This window comes from Procambarus clarkii, chromosome 58, assembly GCF_040958095.1.
Source record: "Procambarus clarkii isolate CNS0578487 chromosome 58, FALCON_Pclarkii_2.0, whole genome shotgun sequence".
In the NCBI taxonomy this organism is placed as follows: Eukaryota; Metazoa; Arthropoda; class Malacostraca; order Decapoda; family Cambaridae; genus Procambarus; species Procambarus clarkii.
Genome location: NC_091207.1, coordinates 21,213,927 through 21,229,258, shown reverse-complemented (window position 1 = coordinate 21,229,258; position 15,332 = coordinate 21,213,927). Strand labels below are relative to the sequence as shown.

At 44.8% G+C, this 15,332-nt stretch overlaps 1 protein-coding gene across 1 annotated transcript in view; it reads left to right on the top strand.

Moving 5' to 3' along the window:
* Positions 1-382: 382 nt before the first annotated feature.
* The window catches only part of LOC123767985 (uncharacterized), a 46,387-nt gene continuing 31,437 nt past the window's right edge, over positions 383-15,332 (top strand). Inside the window, exons 1-3 of the mRNA XM_069306655.1 lie at positions 383-447; positions 2,760-3,011; positions 10,476-10,572. Coding sequence (XP_069162756.1) covers positions 2,831-3,011; positions 10,476-10,572 — 278 coding nt within the window. The 5' untranslated portion in view covers positions 383-447; positions 2,760-2,830. The remainder of the gene's footprint in view (positions 448-2,759; positions 3,012-10,475; positions 10,573-15,332) is intronic.

Genomic DNA, 15,332 nt, shown 5'->3' with positions numbered 1-15,332 from the left:
CAAACGGCAATTTATTAGATCCAAAGAGAATAGGGAAGTGAAGGTTGGAATCACTTAAGCAGTATCGACATTACTTCTTAAAAGGATCTGGGAGTTAATAAAAGCATAAACCATGGGATCAAAGCTAATGTAGCAACTGGATTTATACATTAAATGCGTCAGGTTAATGTGACTAATTGGTCGAGTGCTGTTATAAATTACCTTAAATGGACCAATTGGTATTTTGTAGATCCCTTGCCTTATTCTTATTCCTATTATGTTGGTGTTATTGAGTGTATTTGAGTGTGTTCTTAGGAGATGAGTGTATGTGAGAGTGTTCTTGGGAGATAAGAATATGTGAGAGTGTTCTTAGGACTAAGGAGAAGTGTTTTCTTTCCAGGAAGCACGGCTGCTACCGCTGCCTGGTCATCCATCAGCAACACTACAACGTTCTTCAATATAAGGAAAGTAAGTACCTGGCAAACCTCGCTACTACGACCTCACCAACACACTATAGCGTCTGAGTGTGTGTACTCACACTGGAGTCTAAGTGTGTGTGTGTGTACTCACATTGGAGTCTGAGTGTGTGTGTACTCACACTGGAGTCTGAGTGTGTGTGTACTCACACTGGAGTCTAAGTGTGTGTGTACTCACACTGGAGTCTAAGTGTGTGTGTACTCACACTGGAGTCTAAGTGTGTGTGTACTCACACTGGAGTCTAAGTGTGTGTGTACTCACACTGGAGTCTAAGTGTGTGTGTACTCACACTGGAGTCTAAGTGTGTGTGTGTACTCACACTGGAGTCTGAGTGTGTGTGTGTACTCACACTGGAGTCTGAGTGTGTGTGTGTACTCACACTGGAGTCTGAGTGTGTGTGTGTACTCACACTGGAGTCTAAGTGTGTGTGTACTCACACTGGAGTCTAAGTGTGTGTGTGTACTCACACTGGAGTCTGAGTGTGTGTGTGTACTCACACTGGAGTCTGAGTGTGTGTGTGTACTCACACTGGAGTCTGAGTGTGTGTGTGTACTCACACTGGAGTCTAAGTGTGTGTGTACTCACACTGGAGTCTGAGTGTGTGTGTGTACTCACACTGGAGTCTAAGTGTGTGTGTACTCACACTGGAGTCTAAGTGTGTGTGTACTCACACTGGAGTCTAAGTGTGTGTGTACTCACACTGGAGTCTAAGTGTGTGTGTACTCACACTAGCGTCTGAATGTGTGTGTACTCACACTAGCGTCTGAGTGTGTGTGTACTCACACTAGCGTCTGAGTGTGTGTGTACTCACACTGGAGTCTAAGTGTGTGTGTACTCACACTGGAGTCTAAGTGTGTGTGTACTCACACTAGCGTCTGAGTGTGTGTGTACTCACACTAGCGTCTGAGTGTGTGTGTACTCACACTAGCGTCTGAGTGTGTGTGTACTCACACTGGAGTCTAAGTGTGTGTGTGTACTCACACTAGCGTCTAAGTGTGTGTGTGTACTCACACTCAGGCTCTTAAATTACTTGATATCAAGCCTAGAGCGCCGTCAACACACCTTGTGACTTACGATAACTGGCTTTGTAGTGATAACTTTATGCACTGAGTTATCGTAGATCGTAGTAAAGTGTGGGCCGAATATCCCTGCAGCGATAGATTTATCCCCCCTGATAGATTTAGCTTTAATGGATTTAATTCATATGGATTTACCACTCATGGATTTAACTGTAAGCTCAGTGGGAGAGACATGACTGGCGCCTGGCACTGTGACTCTCCCACAGGCACTGTGACTCTCCCAGAGGCACTGTGACTCTCCCACAGGCACTGTGACTCCCCCACAGGCACTGTGACTCTCCCACAGGCACTGTGAATCTCCCACAGGCACTGTGCCTCTCCCACAGGCACTGTGACTCCCCCACAGGCACTGTGAATCTCCCACAGGCACTGTGACTCTCCCAGAGGCACTGTGACTCCCAGAGGCACTGTGACTCTCCCACAGGCACTGTGATTCTCCCAGAGGCACTGTGACTCTCCCAGAGGCACTGTGACTCTCCCAGAGGCACTGTGACTCTCCCAGAGGCACTGTGACTCTCCCACAGGCACTGTGACTCTCCCACAGGCACTGTGACTCTCCCAGAGGCACTGTGACTCTCCCAGAGGCACTGTGCCTCTCCCACAGGCACTGTGACTCTCCCACAGGCACTGTGACTCTCCCACAGGCACTGTGACTCCCCCAGAGGTACTGTGAATCTCCCACAGGCACTGTGCCTCTCCCACAGGCACTGTGAATCTCCCACAGGCACTGTGCCTCTCCCACAGGCACTGTGACTCCCCCACAGGCACTGTGAATCTCCCACAGGCACTGTGCCTCTCCCACAGGCACTGTGACTCCCCCACAGGCACTGTGATTCTCCCACAGGCACTGTGCCTCTCCCACAGGCACTGTGACTCCCCCACAGGCACTGTGACTCTCCCAGAGGCACTGTGACTCTCCCACAGGCACTGTGACTCTCCCACAGGCACTGTGACTCTCCCACAGGCACTGTGCCTCTCCCACAGGCACTGTAACTCCCCCACAGGCACTGTAACTCTCCCACAGGCACTGTAACTCCCCCACAGGCACTAGGGCTGACCCTCCCACTACCCCCCCTTCCTTGTCTACTATAACATACTGCTCCACCAATATACTTTACACACAAATTATATTTATATATAATTATACTGAGAGATAACTGTGGCACCCAACCACTAACAACCACCATCAACCACCACCACTAACAACCATCTCCCCACCACCAGCATACTGCGACCAGACCAACTCCCTGGCGTACGTCTGCTCCCTGCTGACGGGCGACGCGCAGCTCCACTCCATGTTCCGCCTGTCTGCGGAACCTGTCCGGTGCCCCTTCCCCTACACCTACACCTTCACGTACAACCGCGGCCACGCTGAGTGCACCTACCCGCTCAGCACCGTCGACTCCTGCACCGAGGACTGGCGGATACTCTTCCGGTACCAGGCATGTCCCGATATACAAGGAACCGAGAGTACAAGTGAGTACACCGGGGCTCTTAACTTTCTGTTCCATCTGTTCCTTAGTTGGTGATTGTTGGTGATTAGTGGTGGTTATTGTTGATTATCTGGTGATTAGTGATCATTATTGGTGATTATCTGGTGGTTATTGGTGATTATCTGGTGATTAGTGATCATTATTGGTGATTATCTGGTGGTTATTGGTGATTATCTGGTGATTAGTGATCATTATTGGTGATTATCTGGTGGTTATTGGTGATTATCTGATGATTAGTGGTGATTAGCTGGTGATTAATTGGTTATTATTTGGTGATTAGCTGGTGGTTATTGGTGATTATCTGGTGATTAGTGGTGATTATCTGGTGATTATTGGTGATTAGCGGGTGATTATTTGGTGATTAGTGGTGATTATCTGGTGATTATTGGTGATTAGCGGGTGATTATTTGGTGATTAGTGGTGATTATTTGGTGATTAATTGGTGATTATTTGGTGATTAGTGGTGATTAGCTGGTGATTATTGGTGATTAGCTGGTGATTAGTGGTGATTATCTGGTGATTAGTGGTGATTATTTGGTGATTAGCTGGTGATTATCTGGTGATTAGCGGTGATTATTTGGTGATTATTGGTGATTATCTGATGATTAGTGGTGATTGTCTGGTGATTATCTGATGATTAGTGGTGATTATATGGTGATTATATGTGGTTATCTGATGATTAGTGGTGATTATCTGGTGTTTAGCTGGGGATTACCTGTTGATTGTTGGTAATTATCTGGTGATTATTGATGATTATCTGGTAATTATTAGTGATTATATTGATGATTATCTGGTAATTATTAGTGATTGTCTTGGTGATTATTGGTGCTTATCACCACAAATCTGGTGATTAGTGGTGATTATCTGCTGATTAGATGGTGATTATCTAGTGATTACCTGGTGATTAGCTGATGATTACCTGGTGATTATTCGCTGATTATTTGGTGATTACCTGGTGATTTTATGGTGATTAGCTGGTGATTATTGATGGATAATCTGGTGATTACCTTGTGATTATCTGGTGATTATTAGTGATAACCTGCTCATTACCTGGTAAATCCCTGGCAATTACTAGGTGGATTATCTTAAGACTACCTGATGATTACTTGGTTATTATCTGGTGATTATTGATGATTATCTGGTGATTACTTGGTTATTATCTGGTGATTATTGATGATTATCTGGCGATTATTGATGATTATCTGGCGATTATTGATGATTATCTGGTGATTATTGATGAATATCTGGTGATTATTGATGATTATCTTGTGATTACTTGGTTATTATCCGGTGATTACTTGGTTATTATCTGGTGATTATTGATGATTATCTGGTGATTACTTGGTTATTATCTGGTGATTACTTGGTTATTATCTGGTGATTATTGATGATTATCTGGCGATTATTGATGATTATCTGGCGATTATTGATGATTATCAACTTGTCACCTTATTATTGATGTAATTTTAGGTTCAGATGTTGGCCAGTGATTAATGATGTAGAGTGATTATTGATGTTGATGTAGGGGGATTATTGATTGGTCTAGTGGTACTGATTGTGAACATTTATTTTTCTTCCACTCTCAATCCCCAATGAGTATTTTATACGTCATTATCATATCTCCCCCCTAGCGTCGTCAGGTTTAGTTCCTTCAGTCTCTCTTCATTCGTCATCCCTCATAGTTCTGGGACGAGCCTCATTGCAAACGTTTGAAGCTTTTCGACTTTTTAGATGGGGGGTTCCACGGTGTGGCTGCATACTCTATAACTGGTCTCACGTAGGCTGTATATACAGCGATCTAAAGGTTCCTTATTTGTGTTCCTGAATGATGCCCCGACTTCTGCTAGTGTAGCGTATGCTGCTGATGTTATCCTGTTTATATGAGCCTCCGGAGTTAGGTTTAGGATTTCTCTAGTTATTACAGGGACGTAGTTTCCCTTCATTGTGTACTCTGCCTTTGGTCTCCTGTGATTTCTTCCCATTTCCATCACCTTACATTTGTTTGTGTTGAAATCCAGCAGCCATATCTTGAACCAACTCTTTTAATAAGTCGTTCTGGAGAATCTTTTAATCCTCGTCTCATTAATTGTGCATCGTCTGCAAACATCGACATATACAACTCAACTCCTGTCGATTAGTCATTAATCTAAATGAAAAATAGTATGGGTCCCAGCATCGATCCTTGAGGTACTCCACCTGTCACCTTATGCCAGTCCGACTTCTCGTCTCTCACTGTTAGTGTCTGACTCCTGTCTGTTAGGTAATTCAGTTAGTGCTATTTCACTTACTCCCGCCGGCCTCTCAATTTCTTGCGGAGTTCTGTGTCAAAGGTGTCTTGGCAGCCAAGAAATATGCAGTCTGCCCAACGTTCTCTGTCCTGCCTTAGTTTTCTTTATCATAGAACTCCAGGTGGTTCGTTAGAAGTGTGTGTGTGTGTGTGTGTGTGTGTGTGTGTGTGTGTGTGTGTGTGTGTGTGTGTGTGTGTGTGTGTGTGTGTGTGTGTGTGTGTTTGTGTGTGTGTTTGTGTGTGTGTTTGTGTGTGTGTTTGTGTGTGTGTGTGTGTGTGTGTGTGTGTGTGTGTGTGTGTGTGTGTGTGTGTGTGTTTGTGTGTGTGTGTGTGTGTGTGTGTGTGTGTGTGTGTGTGTGTGTGTGTGTGTGTTTGTGTGTGTGTGTGTGTGTGTGTGTGTGTGTGTGTGTGTACTCACCTAATTGTACTCACCTAATTGTGCTTGCGGGGGTTGAGCTTTGGCTCTTTGGTCCCGCCTCTCAACTGTCAATCAACTGGTGTACAGATTCCTGAGCCTACTGGGCTCTATCATACCTACATTTGAAACTATGTATGGAGTCAGCCTCCACCACATCACTTCCTAGTGCATTCCATTTATTAACTACTCTGACACTGAAAAAATTCTTTCTAACGTCTCTGTGGCTCATCTGGGTACTAAGTTTCCACCTGTGTCCCCTTGTTCGTGTCCCACCCGTGCTGAAGAGTTTGTCTTTGTCCACCCTGTCAATTCCCCTGAGAATTTTGTAGGTGGTTATCATGTCTCCCCTTACTCTTCTGTTTTCCAGGGATGTGAGGTTCAGCTCCTTTAGCCTTTCCTCGTAGCTCAATCCTCTCAGTTCCGGGACGAGCCTGGTGGCATACCGCTGAATCTTCTCTAACTTTGTCTTGTGTTTAACTAGGTATGGACTCCAGGCTGGAGCTGCATATTCCAGGATTGGTCTTACATAAGTGGTATACAGGGTTCTGAAAGATTCCTTACACAAGTTTCTGAAGGCAGTTCTTATGTTGGCCAGTCTAGCATATGCCGCTGATGATATTCTTTTGATGTGGGCCTCTGGGGACAGGTTCGGTGTGATATCAACCCCCAGATCCTTCTCTCTATTTGATTCTTGCAGGATTTCCCCTCCCAGATGATACCTTGTGTTCAGCCTCCTGCTCCCTTCGCCTAATTTCATCACCTTACACTTTCCAGAGTTGAACTTCAGCAGCCATTTTCTAGACCATTCCTCCAGTTTATCCAGGTCATCCTGTAGTCTCTGTCTATCTTCATCCGTCTTGATTCTTCTCATAATTTTTGCATCATCAGCAAACATCGAGAGGAATGAGTCTATACCCTCTGGAAGATCGTTCACATATATTAGAAACAGGATGGGTCCAAGTACTGAGCCCTGTGGGACTCCGCTGGTGACATCTCGCCACTCTGATGTCTTCCCCCTCACCGTTACTCGCTGTTTCCTGTTGCTTAAGTACTCCCTTATCCACTGGAGCACCTTCCCTTTTACTCCTGCCTGTTGCTCCAACTTTTTTAACAGCCTTTTATGGGGTACTGTGTCGAAGGCTTTTTGGCAATCCAGGAAAATGCAGTCGGCCCACCCTTCTCTTTCCTGCCTAATTTTCGTTGCCTGGTCATAAAATTCTATTAACCCTGTGAGGCACGATTTACCATCTCTGAACCCATGTTGGTGGTGCGTTACAAAGTTATTTCCCTCCAGATGCTCTACGAGCCTTTTCCTCACGATCTTCTCCAGCACCTTGCATGGTATACAAGTTAAGGAAACTGGCCTGTAATTCAGTGCCTCTTGCCTGTCACCCTTTTTGTATATTGGGACCACGTTAGCTGTCTTCCAACTTTCTGGTAAGTCTCCTGTTTCCAGTGACCTGTTATACACCATAGAGAGTGGCACACTTAGTGCTTCTGCACCTTCCTTTAGTATCCATGGTGAGATTCTATCAGGCCCAACAGCCTTTGTCACATCTAGCTCCAGCAGACACCTTTTGACCTCATCACTGGTGAGGTCAAATTCCTCCAAGGTTTCCAAGGTTGCCGCCTCCTCATTTAGTGCAGGGGCTTCTCCTTGTTCTATTGTGAAGACCTCCTGGAATCTCTTGTTGAGTTCTTCACACACCTCCTTGTCATTCTCTGTGTATCTGTTCTCCCCTTTCCGCAGCTTCATCACTTGTTCCTTCACTGCTGTTTTCCTCCTGATATGGCTGTGGAGCAGCTTTGGTTGGGTCTTGCCTTTACTCGCGATGTCATTTTCAAACTGTCTCTCTGCTTCCCTCCTCACTCTGATGTACTCATTTCTGGCCCTCTGGTACCTCTCCCTGCTCTCTGGTGTTCTGTTATTTCTGTAGTTTCTCCATGTTCTTTTACTCAGTTGTTTCGCTACCTTACATTCCTGGTTGAACCATGGGTTTTTCTGTTGTTTTTCGTTTTTCTCCTTTTGGACGGGGATAAACCTGTCTGCAGCTTCCTGGCACTTTTGGGTGACAATATCCATCATGACCTGCACATTCTTGTCTCTAAGTTCTGTTTCCCATGGTATTCCCATTAGGAAGTTCCTCATCTCGTCATATTTTCCTCTTCGGTAATTCAGTCTTTTCCCCTCCACTCCCATCCTTGGATAGGTTATCCCTACCTCCACCAAGTACTCAAAGGTCAGTACACTGTGGTCACTCATTCCTATGGGGGCTTCAACTTTGACTTCCCTTATTTCTGACTCATTTAGGGTGAATATTAAGTCGAGTCTAGCTGGTTCATCATTGCCTCTCATTCTTGTGGGTTCCTTGACATGCTGGCTCAGAAAATTCCTTGTTGCCACTTCCAAGAGTTTAGCTCGCCACGTATCTGCACCACCATGTGGGTCCCCATTCTCCCAGTCTATCTTTCCATGGTTGAAATCACCCATGATTAAGAGTCTTGAGCCATTCCTGCAGGCAACTGAAGCTGCTCTCTCTATTATATTAATAGTTGCCATGTTGTTCCTATCAAACTCCTGTCTAGGTCTTCTGTCATTTAGGGGAGGGTTGTAAATGACTGTCACTATTATCTTAGGTCCACCCATTGTTATAGTTCCTGTTATGTAATCTCTGAATCCGTCACAGCCCGGAATTTCCATCTCATCAAAACTCCAGTCCTTCCTTATCAGCAGGGCCACTCCTCCACCTCCTCTCCCTTCCCTCTCTTTCCTTACTATATAGTAGTCCTTTGGAAACACAGCATCTGTTATGACTCCTGACAATTTTGTTTCTGTTTGTCCTATTACATCAGGGTTTTCTTCTTGCACCCTTTCTGCCAGTTCACTTGCTTTATTGGTAATCCCATCAATGTTTGAGTACATTACCTTGAAGCTCACTTTCTTATATCCAATTTCACCCACACTTCCTACAAGTGTAGGAGGTTGTTCTATGGTCCTTGCTACTTGGGTAGGCTCCTCCTCCTGTGAGGTAGTTGCCAGGGGTTCAGGGGGAGGTGGGGTGGGGGGTGGAGGGCTTAGGTCTTCCTCAGGCCTGCTTGGGTCAGGAAGAAGTCCTGGGGGTGAGGGAGCAGGGATTGCTTGGGGAGAGGGCACGCCCTCCTGCGGTGTAGTTGACAGGGGTTTGGAGGGAGGTGGAGTGGGGGATAGAGGGCTTTGGTCTTGCTCAGGCCTGCTTGGGGCAGGGAGAAGACCAGGGGTTGGGAAAGCAGGGGCTACTTGGGGTAAGGGGAGGGGGAGGATTTGGGTTTCATGATGGGCATTATGCAGGGGCAAGGAAGGGTTTGTGCTGGGGGGTAGAGAGGGCCCTATTGGGTGGTGGACTGGGGTGTTGCATTCCCCCCTGGGGTTCCTGGGTTGCTGGATTGGGGTTCCCCACTCCCCTCTGGGATTGCTGGGTTGGAGGCTGAGGTTCCCTGGCTCTCTTCCCTCTCCTTGCGCCTTTTCCTTGCATCTGCTGCCCTTACTATCTCGTCTCTGGTCATGTCCCTCTGAACATATACCTCTTTGTAGTTCCTTGCATGCCTCAGTTTGTTCTTCCTTACTAGAATGTCCTCTTTGATGTCCTCGCTCTTGAATACTACCTTGATCAATCTTTTTTTGTCTCTGTTGTACTGGCCAATCCGGAAAAACTGTTCTATGTCTCGTTCAGCCCCTTCCATTCCTATCTCCTTTAATATCCCTGCCACTGCAGCTTTGTCTTTAGTCCTCGTTTCCTCCCTTGTGGAGCCCTCTTGTTCCTCGACACCTACCACTACTACAGCTCTTTTCCTTTCCATTAGCTGGCTTGTGCATCTAGCTGCCTCCTGTGAGGTTACTGCTTTCATTACAACATCCTTGACTGTGGACATTGCTCCTGGGCTCTTGAGCATTTCAGCAAAGGTTGGGCCAATTGTAGGGGTCCCTGCCATAGCTACATCTCCTGGCACCTGGGGGTTGGTCCCCTGGGCCAGAGTCTGAGGAGGGCCTGTTTTTAGGCTTTTTATCTCCTCTTGTGCTGCACTTAGTTCTATCTGCAGCTTACATATAGTGTGTGTGTGTGTGTGTGTGTGTGTGTGTGTGTGTGTACTCACCTATTTGTGCTTGCAGGATCGAGCATTGGCTCTTGAATCCCGCCTTTCCAGCCATCGGTTGTTTACAGCAATGACTCCTGTCCCATTTCCCTATCATACCTTATTTTAAAAGTATGAATAGAGTTTGCTTCCACAACCTGTTCCCCAAGTTGTGTGTGTGTGTGAGTGTGTGTGTGTGTGTGTGTGTGTGTGTGTGTGTGTGTGTGTGTGTGTGTGTGTGTGTGTGTGTGTGTGTGTGTGTGTGTGTGTGTGTGTGAAATATGACACTTGATAATTAAGAACATGGTACAGGGACCATACGTACCAAAAATGTCCCATTCAGACAACAAGTTGTACCAGAGACCAAGCAAAGGTTGCTGAACCTTAAAGATATCTCTTGTTCCAACTGAACTCTTTTAAAATAGATTGAATATGAATAGATTTATTTATATTTCACCATAATAAATGTATCGGCTTTAACCAGCAAGCAGAAAGAGATCTAAAAGAAAGCAATTCTTTGGAATAGAGGGTCCGCTGTTCCTGTTGATGATCTCATGACCGTTGATGTAGTGTGTTGATGATTTTGATGATGTAGTGTGTTGATGATGCTGATGATGTTGATGTGTTCACAGCTGAGGAGCTGGTGTGTCTAGCGGCGTGGAAAGAAGGCAGTAACCGCTACCTGGTGGGCAAGTCTGAACACCCGCTGGCCATGTCTGACGAAGACAGGTAAGTCTTCTTGTTCCTGTAGCCTGCTGCTGTTACCTGCTCCCGTTCCTACCGCTACTTCTGCTGTTGCTGCAACAGGTGCTTCTGTTACCCCTACTGTTGCTATCTTCCTTCTCAACTTGGTACCTGTGAACAAGAATGATATCTCTCCGGGTCTCGATAATTAAAGTTGATAACCCATTTTAACTTTGTCAACAATATAGATAATGTTGTTAAATGTGATATTCTAAAGATTTCAATACAAATACAAGGTTAGCAACATGGAGGCCCTCAGACGCAAGCGTGTCTGTGAGTTAATCTAGTCTGGTATAGAGTATGTTATTGTTCCATAGAGCCTCAACAGCTCTATAGATTTTAGTGATAATTAACCCACAGTTTATCCATGACATTAGCAGTCTCTTATTACATTCTGGGATATAATGGACAATGGGAAAAATTAGTTTACCGAGAGGGAAGTCATTTTCTGTTCGAATTATTCTTTCGAGTTATTTAAGATTTGGTTTAACCATACTTAATAAAGTGCTATTGAGACCAATTACATGTCGCTGAAACATTTGAAAATAAACCTTCTTGCAAGTTTCCTGATCAACCAGGCTGTGACTCATACGTCAGGCTGCGAGCAGCCGCGTCCAACAGCCTGGTTGATCAGTCCGGCAACCAGGAGGCCTGGTCGACGACCGGGCCGCGGGGACGATAAGCCCCGGAAGCACCTCAAGGTAACCTCAAGGTAAGTTATATGGCGTGAACATGAGATGAGAAAAGACATTGAGGAAATGCTTGAAGAAGAAGTAGTAGAACATTTTGGGGAGTCTTGAGGACCAGCAACATGTGAAGACAGTAGAGTGTCACTACAGTAATGTCGAGTCTAGCTCTTGGTCCCCCTACCGTCCCCGCGAGGCCTCACTCTTTATCACTCTACACATGAAGCATCCTTCTCACACTCAGCCATTAACCTCTCACTCAACCTATTAACCAACGAATCATCATCACCATAAACCAACGAATCATCACCCCATAAACCAACGAATCATCACCCCATAAACCAACGAATCATCACCCCATAAACCAACGAATCATCACCCCATAAACCAACGAATCATCACCCCATAAACCAACGAATCATCACTGCCATAAACTCACCAATCATCACCCACCATAAACCAACGAATCATCACCCCCCATAAACCAACGAATCATCACCCCCATAAACCAACGAATCATCACCCCATAAACCAACGAATCATCACCCCATAAACCAACGAATCATCACCCCCATAAACCAACGAATCATCACCCACCATAAACCAACGAATCATCACCCCATAAACCAACGAATCATCACCCCATAAACCAACGAATCATCACCCCATAAACCAACGAATCATCACCCCATAAACCAACGAATCATCACCCCATAAACCAACGAATCATCACTGCCATAAACTAACCAATCATCACCCACCATAAACCAACGAATCATCACCCCCATAAACCAACGAATCATCACCCCCATAAACCAACGAATCATCACCCCCATAAACCAACGAATCATCACCCCCCATAAACCAACGAATCATCACCCCCATAAACCAACGAATCATCACCCACCATAAACCAACGAATCATCACCCACCATACACCAACGAATCATCACCCCATAAACCAACGAATCATCACCCACCATAAACCAACGAATCATCACCCCATAAACCAACGAATCATCACCCACCATAAACCAACGAATCATCACCCCATAAACCAACGAATCATCACCCCATAAACCAACGAATCATCACCCCCATAAACCAACGAATCATCACCCCCATAAACCAACGAATCATCACCACCATAAACCAACGAATCATCACCCCCATAAACCAACGAATCATCACCCCCATAAACCAACGAATCATCACCCCCATAAACCAACGAATCATCACCCCATAAACCAACGAATCATCACCCCATAAACCAACGAATCATCACCCCCATAAACCAACGAATCATCACCCCCATAAACCAACGAATCATCACCACCATAAACCAACGAATCATCACCACCATAAACCAACGAATCATCACCCCCTAAACCAACGAATCATCACCACCATAAACCAACGAATCATCACCCCCATAAACCAACGAATCATCACCCCCATAAACCAACGAATCATCACCCCATAAACCAACGAATCATCACCCCATAAACCAACGAATCATCACCCCCATAAACCAACGAATCATCACCCCCATAAACCAACGAATCATCACCCCCATAAACCAACGAATCATCACCCCCCATACACATGCCTTGAACTCTTCCAATTGTATGTTGATCGAGACTAAACTCGCTAATCTAACAAAGTGCTCCCCATTCACTGTTTATATATATATATATATATATATATATATATATATATATATATATATATATATATATATATATATATATATATATATTATATATATATATTAGTATATTTTGGTAGCAGTCTTTCCTGTAGACATATTTTATTAAATATGACCGAAAAAGTAAGATTAATAATTCTAACACGAATTTTCTCAATCTTTCGTACATTATGCTTCACTGTTGGAGGTAAATCAAAAATCACTTCTCCAAAATTCATTTTTATTTCTAGTCTGACGCGACACGGGCGCGTTTCGTAAAACTTATTACATTTTCAAAGACTTCACAAATACACAACTGATTAGAACTTGCGTTTCCCTGATTTTATATCTACATTTGAGTGAGGTGGGAAGGGTGATGTGGCATTACATTTGAGTGAGGTGGGAAGGATGATGTGGCATTAGAGGATATTAATAGGGTATTAAAAGTATCAACACAAGACAGAACACGAAACAATGGATATTGAATAGAAGTGTTTGTAGAAAGCCTATTGGTCCATATTTCTTGATGCTTCTATATTGGAGCGGAGTCTTGAGGTGGGTAGAATATAGTTGTGCAATAATTGGCTGTTGATTGCTGGTGTTGACTTCTTGATGTGTAGTGCCTCGCAAACGTCAAGCCGCCTGCTATCGCTGTATCTATCGATGATTTCTGTGTTGTTTACTAGGATTTCTCTGGCGATGGTTTGGTTATGGGAAGAGATTATATGTTCCTTAATGGAGCCCTGTTGTTTATGCATCGTTAAACGCCTAGAAAGAGATGTTGTTGTCTTGCCTATATACTGGGTTTTTTGGAGCTTACAGTCCCCAAGTGGGCATTTGAAGGCATAGACGACGTTAGTCTCTTTTAAAGCGTTCTGTTTCGTGTCTGGAGAGTTTCTCATGAGTAGGCTGGCCGTTTTTCTGGTTTTATAGTAAATCGTCAGTTGTATCCTCTGATTTTTGTCTGTAGGGATAACGTTTCTATTAACAATATCTTTCAGGACCCTTTCCTCTGTTTTATGAGCTGTGGAAAAGAAGTTCCTGTAAAATAGTCTAATAGGGGGTATAGGTGTTGTGTTAGTTGTCTCTTCGGAGGTTGCATGGCTTTTCACTTTCCTTCTTATGATGTCTTCGATGAAACCATTGGAGAAGCCGTTATTGACTAGAACCTGCCTTACCCTACAGAGTTCTTCGTCGACTTGCTTCCATTCTGAGCTGTGGCTGAGAGCACGGTCGACGTATGCGTTAACAACACTCCTCTTGTACCTGTCAGGGCAGTCGCTGTTGGCATTTAGGCACATTCCTATGTTTGTTTCCTTTGTGTAGACTGCAGTGTGGAAACCTCCGCCCTTTTCCATGACTGTTACATCTAGAAAAGGCAGCTTCCCATCCTTTTCCGTCTCGTAAGTGAAACGCAGCACGGAACTCTGCTCAAATGCCTCCTTCAGCTCCTGCAGATGTCTGACATCAGGTACCTGTGTAAAAATGTCGTCAACATACCTGCAGTATATGGCCGGTTTCAAGTTCATGTCGACTAAGACTTTTTGCTCGATGGTACCCATGTAGAAGTTTGGTGTCCTGTTTGCAAACTTCTACATGGGTACCATCGAGCAAAAAGTCTTAGTCGACATGAACTTGAAACCGGCCATATACTGCAGGTATGTTGACGACATTTTTACACAGGTACCTGATGTCAGACATCTGCAGGAGCTGAAGGAGGCATTTGAGCAGAGTTCCGTGCTGCGTTTCACTTACGAGACGGAAAAGGATGGGAAGCTGCCTTTTCTAGATGTAACAGTCATGGAAAAGGGCGGAGGTTTCCACACTGCAGTCTACACAAAGGAAACAAACATAGGAATGTGCCTAAATGCCAACAGCGACTGCCCTGACAGGTACAAGAGGAGTGTTGTTAACGCATACGTCGACCGTGCTCTCAGCCACAGCTCAGAATGGAAGCAAGTCGACGAAGAACTCTGTAGGGTAAGGCAGGTTCTAGTCAATAACGGCTTCTCCAATGGTTTCATCGAAGACATCATAAGAAGGAAAGTGAAAAGCCATGCAACCTCCGAAGAGACAACTAACACAACACCTATACCCCCTATTAGACTATTTTACAGGAACTTCTTTTCCACAGCTCATAAAACAGAGGAAAGGGTCCTGAAAGATATTGTTAATAGAAACGTTATCCCTACAGACAAAAATCAGAGGATACAACTGACGATTTACTATAAAACCAGAAAAACGGCCAGCCTACTCATGAGAAACTCTCCAGACACGAAACAGAACGCTTTAAAAGAGACTAACGTCGTCTATGCCTTCAAATGCCCACTTGGGGACTGTAAGCTCCAAAAAACCCAGTATATAGGCAAGAC